Here is a 19,094-nt window from a genome sequence, read left to right on the forward strand (position 1 = left end):
GATTGCTCGGTGAGCATTACATTAGGACATTATGTACTCTGTGGAAACACTAACCTAGCTTTCTATAGTGAAAGCCCAAAACAAACGCAAGCCCCAAACTCATTACATACCACAAGCAATTCTCCCAGTCCCAGTAAACCTACCATCAACAAGAACAATGTTTTATTGTAGTCATGATTAGAACTAATCAACATTCCTCAATTCAAATTTCACACCCAGCTATTACTGGAATGGGCCAATTCATTTCAGGTGCCCGAAAGAAAATAAAGTCAGCTTCTCATCTCCCATAGTTAGTGGTGAAATGCTTATGCACTGATTAAAACGCACCGGGTAAATAAGTATATTAATCTAACTTATTAGAGCTTACACAACATGCTGAGTTATAGCAGCAACCTTTTAAGCCTCTTGTCTAATGCATCATTAATTGGATTTCGTGACACTGAAAATATTTGCTGACCTGGAAACACTGCAAATGTAGTCATTTGTTTGATTGAAAATCAATCAAAGCCAGCAAAAGAAAGTGCGCAATCACTGCATGCTAAATACATACATCCACGGCAGAAAATGAAACCAAGAGAATGACAAATCCACAAGCTCAAAACAACTGGGGGTCACTGTTTCTCTCTCCCTTTTTGCATCCTCACAAATCTCTTTTCTCAAGACACTGTAATAAACCTCTGTCCTATATTCTGAAAGCTTAACTGAACAGTCAACACTTATTTTTTTTTCACTGAATTTGCTCCACTTTCTGGCACTAAACATGTCTATTCACACTCATTCTAAGCAAACATACTCATTGCCTCATCTTTCAGGCCCCCCTTCAGTGTACTTACCAAACTACAAAGTTGTCAGTCGAATATTCGAGAAATTATTTTTCAGTCTCCATATGTTGTGAGAGCAATCATCCCTTTACACATTTCATTATGGCATTCATTAGATTGGATCTAAAAGAGTTTATACTAGATATTTACCGGGCAAAAAGCTTAAAGACCTAAAAGAAACAATATTATCAGAACCACAAGAAATCTAGCAATCTTTCTTGCTCACTCTCCTCACTTACCATATTATTGCTTGTTATAATATATACGAGTTAAAAAAGGAAATGTACTTAAATGTATTATGGAATCAGTGAAACTTGGGAGTTTTCTTCTACTGAAAAGTCACACAGGTTGAGTCGTATTCTATCGCCTCCAACTCCAAGTGTTGCTGGTGTACACGGACTTGTAAGTTGGTTTTCCCAAGGGCCTCTCAAACTCTGAGGAGGACACTGGGGGCCCCATGTTTGCCCGTGTAACTGACCTCTGAGGCTGCCACTGTCTGGGCAGAGACCTGTAATCAGCATGACGGGCAGGGGCGGAGACAGTGCTCCTTGTTAGGGACCCAAATGATGGTAGCGGAGCTCGACTCTCACTGCCGCTTCGGCTCTGGCTCCAAGTCTGGCCGCCTGTTTTCGGCTGGGCTTCGTAAGACACCCTGGCCTTCCACTCCGCTGGCGGCTCAGGCAACATTTTGCGCTGGGCTGCCAAGCGGACATTTGTGGCGAGGCTTTGCTGGAGGTTCTGGAAAGCAAAGGCTTCATCCACCAGGCCCAGGGGATGGCGGGAGGCGGCCTCCCAGGGCATAAGTGGTTTGCGGCCTTCCTGTAGCCAGGATGCCTGTCTTGCTGGGGGAGTTGTGGAGGCCCGAGCCGGAGGCTTGGGAGAAGGAGAAGCAGAAGCTGTGTTCTGGCCCATGGATGGTACTCTGACTGGTGGGGAAAGGGAGTAGCTCCTACCAAGTAGCTGTAAAGAAAGATCCAGACATGTTTATTGTAGTAAAAATTCACACAACTTGGAAAACACAGGAAAATAGAGTAGCTCTTTGACAACACATGTCTTTTAGGTGCTGTAATACTCTAATTTTGAATTTCATGTTTCATTTTATTCTCCGTTTTATTCTTAGTATAAATTTGTAAAACAATGTAAAGATCTGAAATAGCCAGCAAAATGAATGAACTGTTACAAACTCTAGCAAACGTATTATTGTTGACTTTTTGTGGACTTTTTGTAGCCTCCTCAACCCAGTGCTTTAGCATTTGTCCAAACATAGTGGAATGCCCTCTTGTTTCTCAGAACAACTGGATTATGGGAGTGCATGGGCTTTCCAGAATAAGCTGCATTCACCTTGTTTTTATTAGATCTACTCTGCTGTACAGCAACACTTGAAAGTATGACAATTAGATTCGTAAACTACTAAACTAAGACTAAAATATCCATTAGGATGCCTAGACAGTGGAGTGACAAAGCACCTCTGTACCCTTTATGGTCTCTGACAATACATTCTTTTGGATATGGCAGACATGCAGAAAAGGCAGTGCTGCCATCATCTGGCGGAAGATGTGTAAGATCAGCCGAGAGCAAGAGATTGCAAAAAGTGAAAGAACAGAGCAGACGTCATGAAGAAAGAGAATTGTAGCTGAATGAGTAAAGGGTGAAAAAATGATCTGCTGACTCAGGTATCTGGTAGGCCTAAAATGCCTCTGGCAGTGTTTTCCTGGATTAGAGCTGACACAGGAAGGGACGAGCAGATTAGATGATGATCTACGGATATGTTTTTGTTCTACTGAAGAAAATTGATGAATTAAACATACAGTATGTCTTAATTCAATTGTCTATTTCTATCACTATGCAGATTTGAACATATCTCAGAAAGGACTGGTTGTATTTGGGGTCCCAAGTCTATTAGATAGCACATTTAAGAGTAGAAGGTGTGTTTAAAATCTGTCCTGCATTTCTTTAAATAAAAATTAGATAATAAGCATGAGATACCAAAGTTTAGTAGTATCAACATACATTTAACATGTAACTAAACCATTATTCTGTGGTCTCTGAACCGAGAGTAATTCTTTTGTCTCTATTTTATTTAAATTGTATTGCATAAGCAGATTTATGTCTTTCGGGTGCACTGGAAACAAGTACAGCTGACATAAAGACCAGAAAAGCTGGGGGTAAAATAGGAATCAAATTTCTCCAGATATAGCTGCAAAAATCTGCCAACCAAGGACAGATATTAAAACTTCCACTTAACAAATAACTGCCCTTTCTAAAAATGCATGACTCAACTCAGCAGTGGCCCACTCACTTGTCCTCCAGAATTGTCCAATGAGGTCGTCTGTATTGCTTGAAGTCACCAGTCTAATAATATCCTTCATGAATGCATCATCAGTTAGTCATTCTGCAGGAATCTGCTTTTCAGGCATTCGCCTCAACTGCTATAAAAGTAGGTGATTTGGATAACGAGGTGTTTCTGGCTTATGTTAACAAGCTCGTTGATATTGATATAGAAAACAGATTTTTATCCACAACCTTTGCAAAAAGATAGTAGGTATTATATAAGAGTTAGTCGAACATAATGGTAGGTACTTGAGTATAAACTGACTGATTTATAGCTCTTTTTTTTGTTGAAAATATGGAATAATTCAGTATTCATGATAAAAATTGAGAAGTCGTGAAATTCAGCAAGATGAAAAGAAAAAAGAATAGAAATTAACCCAAAGAGCATGCTAAAAGGATAAAAGAAAGGAAATTCAAACAAGGATAACATACATTTTAATGGCAGTGCAGGAAATCATACAGAAAGAGCACTATGAAGAGAAACACACAAAGGAAAAGGAAAAGAACATAAAGAACAAAAGCAGCCCTGTATCAGCAATATATTTGTGAACATTACTGGGCTGGATACTCTTTTAATAATTCTTTTTTTGTGTATCATTTATCATCTATTTATACAATACAATAGCGGGAGAAGATGTATGGAAGAGTGAAGCCATATGAAGGGGAGTGTCCAATACTATATCTTTCTCTGTTATCAGGGAAAATACAATCAGGGCCCGAGTAGCTCTTACTGGCTTAAGCTGAAATTCAAGCCTACTATCCCTGGACCTCAGCACTCCCTCTTATAAGGCAGTTTAAATATAGTACCTAACATGACGCAACAGCTGGTAAAAGGCTTGAAATAAAACTAACCCACTCGGTAGGTGCTACGGACAAGACACTGGGGAGAGCCACTGACGAATAAATCCTTTACTCATTTGACTTTTGAAGTTTAAGCAAGTTGTCACTTTTTGTCATTAGTAGTGCAGTATTCTCCAGCCTTCACTTAAGTGAGTTGTTACATAATCTGTACTCTGACATCACTGACATTGAAAATGTTGCCTTCATGTTGGTATCTTTAAACCCCAAAGACCGACCCTTCTCCATTACTTCTTATTGATATGTTAATTATGTTATCCAACTTGATTATAGTTAAGTTGTTTTGTCTGTTTATTTGTTTGTTTATCAAATAAGATTGGAAACAGTAAGCATTTTCTTCTTTTCAAAAATCTAATTCCTGTCTGATACCGTTCACTTCTGATTTCTTTTTTCTCTCACACCCTTCTTTCAATTCTTACTGAGCATATTGCCCCCCTACATTCTTACATTGCCACGACTTTAGCTTTTTTCTCCCAACATAATAGTACATTCATTTGAATTAAGTATCCATATGCATAATTTCAGATAAACATGTTGAAATGTACATGCTTTATATAAACATGTAAAGTTAATTTTAGCTCTTTTGTATCTCGTAAGATATGCTCACATCCCACTCTTATAGTTATGTTCTTATTTGTTTGCAATGCCATTTGTATTAGTTCTTCAAACCGTGAACACCATCAAGCTCTGTCCTATGACAATAACAAGAGCAGGTGGATGTAAATATAGGCCTTGCAAAAGCAAGTTTATATGCTCAAAATAGTCCACTTGCAAGTGGATTGCAAGAGCACCAACCCTTTGACTCTAGCATATCATGATTCTACCAGAATCACTCTTTATCAACTGCGGCAGGTTTCCAGACCTGAGCGGAGCTCTTTTTAGCTGTGAACTTGGGTTTAGGAGTAGCTCCGGTGTTGCCACCTGCTACAGATTCAGGCCTTGCAGCTACAGGAAAACTAGGAGCAACATAGCAACTGGGAGTCTGTGGCTGGTAAGGTACTGAGGGAGGTGTCAAGTAGGGAGGGCTATTGGCTGGTTGGTAAAGGGCCTGCGGTGCCTGTTGGTAGCTAGGGTTTGGAGATTGAGGAGCTTGGGGATGATAAGCAGGTGGGGCAGATTGCTGATACGTTTGTTGATTATATGCTTGCTGGTATGGACCACCAGGGGGCTGCTGATAAGGATTGGAGGGAGGATAAACATTAGCTGGGTTTTGCTGATAGTGGCCATCATGCATCGTGGGCTGCATTGGCATCTCATAGGCTTGCTGGGGGTATGGGGCATTTAATGGTCCAGCTGGCTGGGGGTATGGGGCATTTAATGATCCAGCTGGCTGGGTGAGGGCCATTTGCTCATATCCAATTGGTTGGTTTTCAACAGGTGGATTAGGAGGTGAACAGTCTGGCTTAGGTTCAGGGGGCTTGGCAGCCTCTGCTGCTGGGCCATAGGTAAAGAGTGAGGAATTGAGTTGATAGGGTTGATGCTTCATAACATCGATAACATTGAGTTTAGGTTTAAGCTTCTGTTTCTCTTTGCCTTTTTTATTGGCTTTGGTTGAAGGGCTACCTGGAGGGGGCTGCTTTATTGCTGCTAGGGGGTAAGAAGGGGACAGAATAGGATTATATCCCCGTGAAGGAGGAGCACGTACGTTGGGTGTATATTTCCACTCATTCGGTAAGGAAGCAACTGGCGATGTCGGCCGGCCAGCCTTGTTTGCTTGTACAGTCTCAGAGTCCACAACATATTTCTCCATACGAGACAGCCTCTTGGCGAACATATCGGCTCCTTTCCCTTTGACGGCTGGCATCCCAAAAGCTGAACCTTGGGATGATGGGTTGAAGACACTGGCCATTGGGTTGATAGATGATGAAGCTCGTTGACCAATGGTTAAAGAGTGCATTCGCTGTGGCGGAGGCGGAGGGTTACGATTGTGTGGGGCATTTTGTTGTGGATGCCAAGGTTTTGGAGACGTTTGGAGAGTGTTCACCATTGACGAGGAAACATTCACAGGCGTTTGCTGTGGTTGTGGTGCCCAAGCATTAACAGGTGCCTGAGGTTGTGTCGGAGGTGGAGGCCATGTATTTATTGGTGGCTGTGGTGGAGTCTTTGAAGTGGATTGTTGCCAGTTTGGTTGTGGTGTGGGCTGGGGAGGAACTGGTTGAGCCCAAGGTGGTTGAGGTTGGGCCTGATTTTGATCTGGGGCCCAAGAATTCATGGGGTGCTGACCAGGTTCTGAAGGGTGCTGGGCCCATGATGGAGGGGACTGAGCCTGGGCAGGTACTGGCGGCCATGGATTCAAAATGGCTTGAGGCTGCGCTGGGGGTTGTGCTTGGGCTGCTTGGCTCCAAGGTGGCTGAACTTGGGCTTGAGTTTGTGATGGAGGCCATGCATTAATTAAAGGTTGCTGTTGAGGCTGAGCTGGGACCCACGGTGTTTGGGGCTGACCTGGCGCTTGGGCCTGTGACCATGCTTGTTGTGGAGCCTGATGCTGTGGTGGCTGAACCCATGGCGGCTGTGGCTGGGATTCTGGCTGAACCTGTTGAGCCCAAGGAGGTGGTGCTTGGGATTTCTGCTGAGGTTGTTGCACCCATGGTGGTTGATGCTGAGAGTCTGTTTGTGATGGCTGTGCCCATGGGGTCTGGGGCTGCTGCTGCATTGGTTCTTGAGGTTGACCCCAGGTTGGTTGCAATTGCTGCAGATTTGGCTGCTCATGTGAGTGTGCCCAGGGTGGCTGAACCTGTGGATGAGACTGTGGTTGCTCTTGAGTCCAGCATGGCTGAGCTTGGGTCTGGGCCTGTTCTTGCCCTTGAGGCTGAGTCCAGGATGGCTGAATTTGAGGCGTCCAAGTATTTGTGGGGGGTTGAAGCTGTGCTTGGGTCTGAGAAGGTTGTCGTGTCATCCAAGGTGGCTGTGGTGGGGACTGACTATGAGGTGGTTCCTGGGACTGACTATGAGGTGGTTCCTGGGACTGCACTTGAGCTGGATGCCAAGAACTGGTAGATGGCTGATATTGTTCTTGGGTTGGTGCTGGAGCCCAGCTAGGAACAGGAGCAGGCTCAGGCTGCACGGTAGAATTGATAGGACTATTTTCCTCCTGAGCTGTCACTTGCAGAGGCTGTGGTTGAGATTCAGGCTCCATGGGAGTCCATGTGTGCTGTTCCTCTGTGGTGGTGCTGGCAGGAGTCTCCTGGGGGGCAGGAGGGGGAGAGGGCTCAGGGGCAGGTGCTGGGGTTGGCTCTAGTTCTGGAGCAGGGGTAGTCTCTGTGGTGGGGGCTACAGCAGGTGTGGATACACTATTTTCAGCTTGTTGAGGCATGTCCTGGTTGGTCACTTCTATCTGTTCTGACCACGGAGGAGAGTTGGGGTTGATCACCGGCTTTGGAGCTACTGGTGGAGGTGCCTTTTGTTTGATTCCTTGAGACTGCAAGAAATTACAAGCCTCAGCCCCAAGGCTAAGGTAGTCTTCCTCAGGTCCTGACTCAAATCCCAACTTCTTATCCTTTCTGTTGAGGAGGTTTAGCAGTGCTGGGTTTGGCGATACTTTTGGCGCTTCCTTAAATGTGAACATAGGCTTGCCAGCATTTCTTTTCCTTGAGTCCGACAAAAGACCAGTCCGACTTGCAGGGGTAGAAATGCGCTCATCCCGGGAAGCTATCTGCTCTCCTTGGCCCACAAAATCTTGATTGATCCCACTCATTGTGGGAGAATAAGAAGTAGCCGGCATGGTTTCTACTGAAAATGGCTTTGCAGTACGATTGCTGAAAGTACTCTGCATTTCACTGGTTTGATGTTGGACTGTGCCATTGATGTTTGTAGAATACTGCTGCATTTGCTGTTGCGCTTGGTGATATTCTTGCTGCTGCTGATACATTTGCTGTTGTTGATAATGCTGCTGTTCATACTGTTGCTGCTGATACTGTTGTTGTTGTTGTTGTTGTTGGTAGTTCTGTTGTTGCTCATAGTACTGCTGTTCCTGATATTGCTGGGACTGTTGTTGGTTTTGGCTTTGTTGGTGTATATTTACATCCATATAAGCATGGCCCTCTGTTGTGGATTGAATGTAGGAGTGCTCTTCTGTCTTCTTTTCAACCACCGACACTCCTTCCACGGGAATCCCCTGACGCCTAAGCTCGTCATGTTCAGCGGCAATCTCATCCATCCTTAGACGCCGTTGGGCAAACATTACGGCACCCTTGCCCATGGTTTCAGGCAAACATTCCATCTCAGCCTGGTTGTTCAGGTTCCTTTCAAGCTCAAGAAGACCCTTGTCCCAATTGATAGTTAGCACACCTTTACTACTACGGGCATTAGTGAGGAAATTCTTGTCTATTTCAGAACCGTTTGGAGCCACAAGGGTAAATTCAACAGCATGGGTTTCTTGTTTCTCTTCTTCGTTTTCCTCGTCGTCTTCGTCGCTGTACTCTGGTTCGTCTTCTCCTGTGCCGTAGCTCACAAGTGTGTATTTCTTGGCCCTCTGCCGATGTTTCTTGAACATCAACACCCCCTTGTTGTTGGGGTTGGGCAGAGCAGCCGTTAGAAGGAGAGCAATGCGTTTACATTTGGACTTGGCCTCTTTCAACTGCTTCTCAGACAGACTCTCGCTGCGCCTGAGCCCTGTGTAGAGAAGAGAGTTCAGTGTTTAGATTAAATGGTCCTACATCGGGGAATCCAAATAAGTGTATGTTATAGGAATACATAAAATACAGTGGCATTAGGATCAACACAAATCATTTTATCTGCTTGCTTTTCTATGTCTCCATTAGAAATGTTTTTCCAGCACTTTGATAACAATAACAACTTCAAGGCAGTCCTTACACACTGTTTCTCCATTAATCATGTAATTGAAGATGACGAAATTTATTTAAATTCAAAATAAGCCCATCCTGAATGTCAGTAAGTAAATTTCATCATGTACAGTGTACACCCTATTTTGGTTTATCACTCATCTGCAGAGTAAAAATAGACCTTGCACAAATAACAGGTTGACAGATGACAAATTAAGTTTCGAAACAAGTTAAGCAAGGCACCAGCAATTAACTTCGGCATATAACATTATACTGATATCAACCTTCTGTAAATAAAAAAAGAAATCCACAATACGTTTTAAAAATACATCCAATGTTCACATGAAAAGACTATAGACTAATAAACGATTTATACTATATGCACTGTGGTTGAACTGATCCAAACACACAACAAATATGCTATGAGCTGAGCTATTGACTGATTACATCACATTCTTAGTTCACACATATTTATCCACCTATAACTATGTATTTTCCCAATTTTCTCATTCAGCTGAATATAAAACATCAATCCACGAAGCAATAATTAAATCCTCTGTCGCATGTCTAACAACCTCATTTGTCCACAGACAAACTACATTAAAACAGTTGTTCTTCAAAAAGAAGCCAAGAATAGAACCTGAGAAAGACTAAAGGAAAACCTGCATGCAATAAATTGACCAGGACCAGAGTGTCTTTACCAGTCCTTATCTGTAAGTTCACAAGCTGTCCACTATATCCTTCTGTTCTTCTTAAATCTGTCACATTTGCTGACAGTTAGGCCAATACAATAACAGAAATCACACGACAAAGCCACTCTCAAACCATCCAACAATGCAAGGCAGAAATAAAATAATACGTTTGCTTTCTTTTTCATATTCCTGCAAGACAAACCTGAAGGTGGAGGAGCCAGCGGGAGTGAGCAACGGACTCACTTTTTTAGCTCAGTTAAAGCACCCAGTTTGAAAGGATCAGGTAACGGGCTAGGGGAGCACATGCTGGTGTCTGTCAAAGGGCCACTTCTGCAGGCATCATCAGCGTGCTGGTGTTATATTTATGTCTTTTACACAGCTCAGAGGAGCGCCTCAGTATCATCATCAAGCCTCTTCGAATGGATAGTTCAACGGTTTTATAGATTTGAGTAGCTTCTTACATGTGATCAATTCAACTTTTTTTCGTTTGATTCTTTAATCTAGCTTTTGTAAACTATTCTTTCTTGGCTGTGCCTCGGTACTGTCCCTTTGATTCTGTTGCAGTTCAGGCTTGACCCGGAAGTATGCGCTTCCATTTGAAGGAATGAGCACCCTCCTCCAACTGCAGTGAAAGACGCACACTATTTTAAGGAGCACACACACTGGACATCAGGCTTTGGAATGCACACATGTTGTTGACAAATGCAATTTACTGTTGACCTATTAGCATGCAGATCCCCCTTAAGGAATAGGTCATTATTACGCACACTCAAAGAAAGAATGCACACCAGAGAGTATTATCCATGGAAATAGTACATAGGTACTTACTGGAGTGTTTTGCCCGATGCTTGTTGGGTTTGTCTTGATCCCCCTCAGAATCAGAGTCATGCTCTTCAGCTGGTGTCGCCTCTTCTGAGGCAATTTCAAAAGAGACAGTGAAAGATCCAGGAACTCCCTCACAGTGCCCTCCCCCTTCTTCTCCTTCACTTTGGGATCCAACACTTCCACTGACCGTGGGGCCACCCACACTCAGGAGGCCCCTCCCTGCTCCTGATGCTGCTGGCTGCTGCAAAATGACCTCCACCTGCCCCAGCATCGAAGGAGAGCTGAGCACCACTCCATGCTGGCCGAGTGGCTGTCTGACAGAACACGGTACAGAGTGTGACACAGTGGTGGTGTGGATCATGTCAACAGCCTCTTTGTTTGAGAGCTCTCCGTCTATCCCATGAGCACTCCCAAGAGAGGTGTAGCCCACATCGTCCAAGGTTTGCTCGGACATGGACACCTGGAGCTCAACCATGTTCCCAGGGGAGAAGCACTGCCGTCCTTCTCCATCATTTTCCTGAAAGTCATGATCCCGGTCTCTCCCATTACCAGATGATGGAACATGTAGCTGGGTGTAAAGCAGCTGGGGTCCCTTGTGAAACTCTGTGTCGCCGCCCAACCCATAGTAGGCCTCATCCTGAGACTCAGAAATGTAGAGTTCCCTTGGGCTTTGGGACCTGTGCTTTGGGGTAAAGATGTGGAGGGTGGTGCTCTTTAAAGCCTCACCAGAGGAGTCTCTCCCACCACAGTATGTCTCTTCTGTTTCAGATTCTTCTGGGAGGATGGTGCAGTATCTTTCAGAGGAAAGGGGAGAACGAGGAATGAGTAAGTGGGGCAACATTTCTTTGTTCAGTAACCATCGTTGATCAAAAGGTCACCTCTTATATTATAAGTTATTCTAACAAGGCATTGGCCTTTCCAACAACTGCATTTAAAGATAAGTGACTTTTAGAATAATACAAAGTCTCTGTGCTGCCTTTAAACCATCTGATTTTTGTATCCATTCTTTTTCTATTTTTCCTTTTTATAAAAAGGTGTGGTGTCCACACATTTACAATACCATAAGAAATACATCAACACTGAGGATGGTCGAGGAAGTAAACCCGTCTCCCACTGCTGAAGTTGTCAAAGTAATCAAGTAGATTTAATCTTCATGCAGCAAGTTAAATGAAAGGGTCAGCTCACTGAAGAGGAAAGTAATCACGTTTCAACATCGCTCGGTCTAATTTCCACTTTCAAGGGCAGCAAGGAATAGCATAACAGAATGTCATTACCTCTGACTGCAATTATTAAATTTAAGTTGATTAGACCTCAGTGAGTACTCATTTTCTCTGACATTTCATAATACATTTTGATAGCTACAAGTTGAGGTCATTCAGATTCTATGGTCACGAAGTCGGAGAAGCGATCCTGCACTGTGCTTATAGTCCTGCTATATAAACGGCCCTCTGCAGTTTAAATGTGGGCACATTAAGGCATATATAGCAATAGTTGAGGACATGTCAGCCTGATAAACACAATGGCAATACCCACTGAGTAATGGCCGAGCAGCTGCATGTCAATCACTCACACAAATCTGTAGCGCCTTGGCCAAGCCGGTTTGAAGGTCATCATGACTGACACGCATTAACTCGCTAATTCACACACAGACACGAATGCACATAATACACAGTCGTCGGTTCACTGAGCAATGCAAAAGGGCACAGGTCATAAAACAACATGCCATCTAAATGGTAATACAGTGGTGCAATAATTAGCTTTGCACTGCTGTGGCGAATGCCAAGAACCTACATTACTGCATGGCTCATGATACACAGATGCTAGACGTACAGAGTACCACTTCACTGTCATTAATCTCACATGTGGCCCTACCTTTTGACAAGAAGCTGCAGACAGTCGATCGACGTGTCGATGAGTGCAAAGGCTCGTAATAAGGTGAGATCAGCGCATGGCTCTCCGTTGAGTGACACCACCTCATCACCTTCTCGCACTCCGGCAAGGAAGGCACGACCCCCTGCTTCTACCTGTGGAAGACAACATCTTAGTAAAAAGGCAAAAAACTAGAAAAAACAGACATATCACATATCAATCAGTGTCCATTATTATAGGTAAACATCATCTTAACTAACAGCGTGAGAGCGTCTACATCAGGTAACAGTAACCTCCGCTCAACAAGTTAATGTCAAGCAACAATTTGCACAATTCACACTACAATGTATGACTAAGTCACTGATATTAAAGATATAGGCTTGGCTAGAGACACCCACAAACACAAATGCTCCCTCAGATAAAGATCTAGACCAGCTGGAAAGTGGGGATGCCTCAGGTGTGAGAATTGCCCTCTCACTCTCACAAACTGTGACATAGCAATAACAATGCATCATCTTTGAAATGTTGTCAGTACTAAGGTCTTAATGAAATCAGAAATTTCTCTCCAGGCCAGTGTCACAAATTCATTTTTTCCTGGAAAGTGAGAGGACAACAGTGCACACGAAAGCGAGGCCTTTTGCGAAAATGAATTCAAAACATTTGGAAAATAAGTATGTGATCAACAAGTCACTGTCGAGGCAAGCTATATGTGCATAATTCACACTACAATGTACAATCACTGATATCAAAGACATCAATGATAAAAAAAGAAAGTGCCAGCTCTACCTTGCATGTTAACCATGCATCTGCATAAAATTGCTGCAGGCCAGCTATGCACAGACACATTTAAAGGCACCGCTTTATACAGTCAAACTCATGACTGTAATTGGTTCCAGAGGCCTATAAAATGGTTCATTAAAAAGAGGATTTAATAAGAAACAATACCCCATAACTGTCGCAGAAAAGACCATTTATACAGCTAGGTCGAGAAATTAATTGTTCAGTACTATGCAATTAGAGGACATGCTTTCAGGAAATGTGTTAAGATACTTGGCAAATACTACAGAGTCAATACAGGTTAACCTTTAACACTGAGCACGAGTAAACGGCCATGATGTTCTACCCATTGATCATGCAAATGTCCCTTTGCTAACACTTCACCACAAATTGAAATGTTTCATTGCATTATCACTACACAAAAACAAAAATCTTCTAAGTTTCTTGTGTCAAAGTTGCGGTTACCCAGAAAACCTACCTGGCAAGCAGCATCCACATAAATGATAAACACTACCCACAGAGAGTCTATGCAACTTCCTCATGCATTGCTTGTTTTTCATATGTTATAGTCATAAAGATAGACAGAACACAAAAAACAACACGCCAAACAGTCGTTCTTCACTGTTATCTCCATTGACATGCGTCCATCTTGAGATACTTGCAGTAAAACAATCTTGTCACTAGATGGCAATGCACACACACACACACACACACATCTCTCACTGGGGGAGGAAGATAATCTCTGTGTGAACATAACATAAGCATGGGGAAAGACTGCAGTTCCTGCTCTACTTTGCTATGCACACAAAGTATTTTATAAGTACATTTATAGAGCTGGTAACTTTCAGATGAAACCCCTCTGACTCCATGCCTGAGTTTTTAAGAGTTAACAATGTGTAAGCAGACCCTATAAGGCAGCCTGTGTGCCTGTGTATTGGATCACCTCATTACAGGAAGGATGGTTTGTCTGCAAGGCCGTGCACAGCGGCCACTTGTGTGCCAAAAAAGGAGGGGAAACATTTGTCGTTGTCTCTCCACGCATCACAAAGATAAACAGTTAGTCAGGCAATGTTCACAGGAGGCAAATACCTCCGAGTGTGTCCTTCTTGGTTGTCACATGCTGCTTGTAAATAGAAACGCTGTCTATTGTCTTGCTTGTCACTGTCTTGCTGCAGGAAAAGGAAAGGATAGCAAACAACTGCTGGAGGTGTCAGAAGAGGAGAACATAAATGGTGTTGGCCAGATTCTTCAAATAAAGTGCTTCCCAAAAATACCATTGCCCTGATCAGCAGAATTTACTACTGACATCATGTTGGGCCACAATTAAACTACATTATATGCCCTTGTTATCCTGGGTTGCCCATTTTCAAATGATCTATTTAATAGGCTTCAACAGAACAGAAAATCACAGGAAATACGGGACTGCATAATGTGTCCACAGAGCTCCCGGCGGTTCCTGGCCTTCACAGCTTTAAGCAATTATGTTTTTTACATTTAAGGGAAATATTTTCCAGCTGCCTTACAGGTAGCAATAATTACATTTAGAGTCTTTATTCTTTCGTGTATTCTTCTTTTGTCTTCGAGGAGAAACATGTCGAGGGCTAGGGAGTTTAGTTCATTTGCTTTAGTTTATTACATTTATTTGTCAAGGAACATGTAGAAAAACGTTATTCTCATTAGTGATATGTAGAACAAAGAAATACTAGCTAATTTTCACTTCCCCTGCCAACAATTTCCAACTTATTGCAAATAAATTGCATTGCATCTTGCTGAATTATATTGTAGTACAGTGTTTATACAAGAGTTGCAGTTCTCTTTATTTATTCTTTACTGTCATTTGCCCAGACGTTTCTTCATTTTGGTTTTGGGAAGTAAATGTATTTTGAAGTCTACATATATAAATGTAAAACACATTGATCAATGAACACATTATCAATTATATACAAGTTATTATGATTTATTAATGAAACTTAACAGGATCAAACTAAATGTGTATACGTCTACATTTTGCAACGGGTACTTCTGTCACTGTCCAGAGAAAACAGTGTATCAAATTTGGCAATTTCTTATTTTGTTGCACCTCCTTTATGGCTTCTGAAAATAAATAAACCACAAAACCCTTGTTGGGTTGACTAAAAAATGCTCTGTCACAAAGGTAAAATACAAGACTGTTGGTGAGTCACATCGAAGTCCAGCTTGACCTCACTTTGGCTGGCACTAGAAAAGAGCATTCAGAGCCAGAAACACTGCAACTCACAACTATATCATCAAAATATTTAGCAGTTGGAGCACTGGTCTTAATTTGTTTGGATGATGTGAAATAGAAAAGTGGAAAAACTAGCACAGTTATCATCTGAGGTCAATGCTTTCTCCCGGGACCAGGGTGTAGATGTTTTGCTGAAAAACACAATGCCAAAACCTAATGGAAGGAGCCGTGAAGCACTTTGTTTATTCTGGGAAAACGGCACTGGATGAATGAAGCAATGGCATTTTGCTGATTACTTGGCAGCCTAATCAGGTTCCTATGGTGAACTATTAGGACTGAAAAATCGTCAACAAGAGCCCTGTTTGCTCTGTAAAGGGCAAGTTAACCCAGGCAGAGGAAGAGGACTTGTATTACCAGCTACATGTGAGTGTAATTAAATGCAATATGGATAACATTTGGATTAGTTCATATTAGTATAGTCTCTGATAAGTTTCAGACTTGCATTAAGATTACATTTGCTTTGTCATTCAGTGCCCTGAAACTGATCTGATGCATGATGACATTCCACATACCGGGATGGCATACCTTAGTAATTAGGAGACCAAAATGTCTCCTGTTCGGGTTGGTAGGATTCAAGCAATCCATTTTTTTTTGGTATATCTGTACAAATAAGCCTATTCACGTTTGCAAATACATCCAAAACGAGACAAAACTATTTCCAGTCAATCATAAATTGTTCCCGTTTTTCTCACTTTTGATAGTGTATTTGTTTGTCATCTATCACACAATCTGGTATTGTGTAGTTTCTGTAGCTTTAAAAATAAAGTGACCTCATCCACTTTGTACTCAGGCCAGGACTCCAAAGAAGAAGAAAAATACTGCCTCCCTTATATGGACAGAACCTTTACGGAGTGGATACCCCGTGCCCTTACACTGTACTGCCTGTCAGTACACTGAACAATCACTTTCTCTCAGGAAACACAGTATCCACTACATTCAACAGAAGCTTTAAAACACACACACACACACATTTTATCGGACACAGGAGAGCCTCTGGCCTAAGAGTATTTGTCATGATCCTGGTATGTTTGCTTTTTTGACTTTTAACTAACAGACTTGGCTTTCTGTCCCTCTTCCCTCAAGAAGAGTTTGGAGGTTTAGAGTTATGCCTTCCAGATGAGGTGGATTAAAAAAAAAACAGATCCCTACGCCAAGGCATAAGCATCCTATAGCTACTTCACTTTAATAGGCCAACACTTAAATGCAGTGTATTCACAAGACTGGAGGCTACAATACTCTAAACACCTAATTTATGTCTCAAATTAGACAGTAAGGTTTCAAGAGAGAATTAACACTGAAACATAAGAAGCAGGGGGCATTCTCCCATATGGGCAAAAGGACAGAGACATTCACTGCTGTATTTTTGTGTGTACAAGACTTTGTGAAATATGTGCAGATATGAAAATGAACAAGCTTGGAAGGTTGCTGTGAATCTACCTGAATTTGTTTAAGAATTACGATTGGATGTTGAAGTCATCTGCATGCTACCTTTGTGATTGACTTTATGTCCTTTTGTTTATCATACAACATGGGGAAGCTATTTCAACAGAGACCTACAGTGCAGCATAAAACAATTACCATTTATAAATGCTTTTATTCTGATATAAGCCACTCACTAAATGCAAGAAACAATGATAATTAGCAATTTTTTCTGTCTCTTAAAATCAACTAAGCAGATGTTTATGAGCTTATTTGAAGCTTCAGTCGATGTGTATCCACTTGCTCAATTGAAGGGACTATTTCTTGGCTACAAATGCAATAATAATATATTTATATTCATACAAAAAGCCAAAATAACAAGTCACAAATGAACGTCAGAACTGTGGCCTCGATAGACACTTAACAGATTTCAAACTGTCTTTGGAGTGATCTATTGATGATTTCAGAGTGCACTCTCCTGGTGGAGCTTTGATGTCGCAGGAATGCAGCTTAAGAAAAACATTTACATGTTCACCACATGGAGGACAAGTTGATAGGGATCTGTACAGCTTGAGCACTTGCAAACATGCACTGCTATACCATATATAGAGTCACAGCAGCTCCTCAAAGTAAAAGGCACTTTTACCTCTCTCAGTGCACATTAATGTCACTGGAAAAATACCGAACTTGAAACATCTGTCTATATGTCTGCATTAATAAGACATTTCTATTTTACATCTTAATTAATCGGACATTTCTATTTGAGCAAGGTGCAACAAAACTTTCTGAATGTTACCTGATCTATTTGGAGTTTATTTATGCAAACGCAAGACATTACGGTAGAATGAATATAGCATGGAAGATACTGTAGTCCAGAGGATAAGCTGTTCTACAGTTTATGAAATGAATGAATACACCCAAAAAGCAGATACAAAATCAACAATGTGTGTCAAAAAGACTACCAGCAATATCCTGTTGTGTGAATCATGCATGTTACCACAGCTGACTAGTCAGAACTGAATTGTATTTTATAGTATGTATTGATATAAACAGTTGCACAATGCAAGACATAACACTTGTGACAGATGGGCAAAAGTATGAATAATTGACACGCACATTCTGTGCAAATAATAGCCTAATGCAATGAACAATTATCCATCTCTACTGACATAAAATGTGTAATTTCTGTTTATCTGCCTGCATCATAACAAAAGTAGCTTCATCACAGGGCAGATGAAATCGTCTACTTATTTTACCTATAAGGTTTATTACCATACTATCAGGCTAAACAAATAGTATGGAGCCAAAGCAGTTACAGCATAACCTGCAATTTGCCTACCCTCTTCTCTATTTGAATGTTATTCTAAAGTGACATCAGTTTAGTTTTTGCTGCTTCTATTTTCTTGTTTGTTTGCATTGGTATTCCAGCATAACGACCACATTTCACTCTTCAGGTTGGTTACTCGTCCGAACAATGCCTTTGCTTTCTTGCTGAAGTCTTTGTGAGTGATAACAGATCACACTGCCCTCAACTTCACACTCTCTCTTAGCCTTGACCATATATGGTTCCCGAGGAATCTCGCACCAAAACACAGCCAAAGCGCTCAAAAATGTAGCGACACGCACTGCTCCGAATAAACTCACTCCCACCAGAGTTTATTCAACTGCATTACTCAACAAAACTCGATAAAAACGGATGCCATAGATATGGTACTTGTGATTCAAACTGGATAATGTATCCTATGAAATCTTCATTAGGCTATTTGTATTATCTTGAGAGCCCAGAATTATCAGATAGCAAAAAATACGGCATAGCACTGTTTTATATTAAATGAACACTCAGTGTTAATAATACATTTATCATCTAACAGATTGGCAGAGACAGAGAGAAAGATATAGATACCTGGGAGACTAAGAAAGGTCTGTAGGTGTCCCCCTCTCCCTCCCTCAGGGAGAACCCCCAGGGTGCACCACCACGCAGCGTAACGCAGATGTAATCCCCGGTGCCCATGCTGCGAACACCTCCTCAGCCAAACCTCCACAGCGCGATCATCGAGCTGTCAGCCGGACCAGCAGCACTTTGCAAAAACCACCTCCACCACACCGCTGTATAATCCCCATCATCTGAGTCCAGCCCGCTCAAGAAACGTCACGGCGCAAGTACCCGCCTGCAGGCGTTGCATGCAACTGGTGGTTCGTCAAAGAAGGCTTTTGGAGTTAACATACTCGAGCATTGGTATCCCAATAAACATGGGAGAACAGCTACATGATACTTTCAAAACAATACATGTCAACGTCTGCAGAAAACAACCCTAACATGCATATTAATCCAGAGAATAAACCACATACTGTCTTTAATGACCATTATACAAACATGATACTATTATTGTGTATTAATGCACAATTGTGAGATCTCATCATATTTCAGGCTATTGTAGAAGAAAGGATAGCACAC

General features: G+C 42.0%; 1 protein-coding gene across 1 annotated transcript; it reads right to left on the bottom strand.

The window, feature by feature from the left end:
* Positions 1–147: 147 nt before the first annotated feature.
* Positions 148–18,650, bottom strand: synpo2a (synaptopodin 2a; the record flags this gene model as incomplete). Its single annotated transcript, XM_079184617.1, has 6 exons — positions 148–1,781; positions 4,009–4,018; positions 4,844–8,621; positions 10,312–11,102; positions 12,181–12,332; positions 18,543–18,650. The coding sequence occupies 6 exons, from the start codon at positions 18,648–18,650 to the stop codon at positions 1,182–1,184; spliced, it is 5,439 nt and encodes a 1,812-aa protein (XP_079040743.1). The 3' UTR covers positions 148–1,181.
* Between the last annotated feature and the right edge of the window lie 444 nt (positions 18,651–19,094).

This window comes from Pholis gunnellus (genome assembly GCF_910591455.1).
Source record: "Pholis gunnellus genome assembly, chromosome: 23".
Classification (NCBI taxonomy): domain Eukaryota; kingdom Metazoa; phylum Chordata; class Actinopteri; order Perciformes; family Pholidae; genus Pholis; species Pholis gunnellus.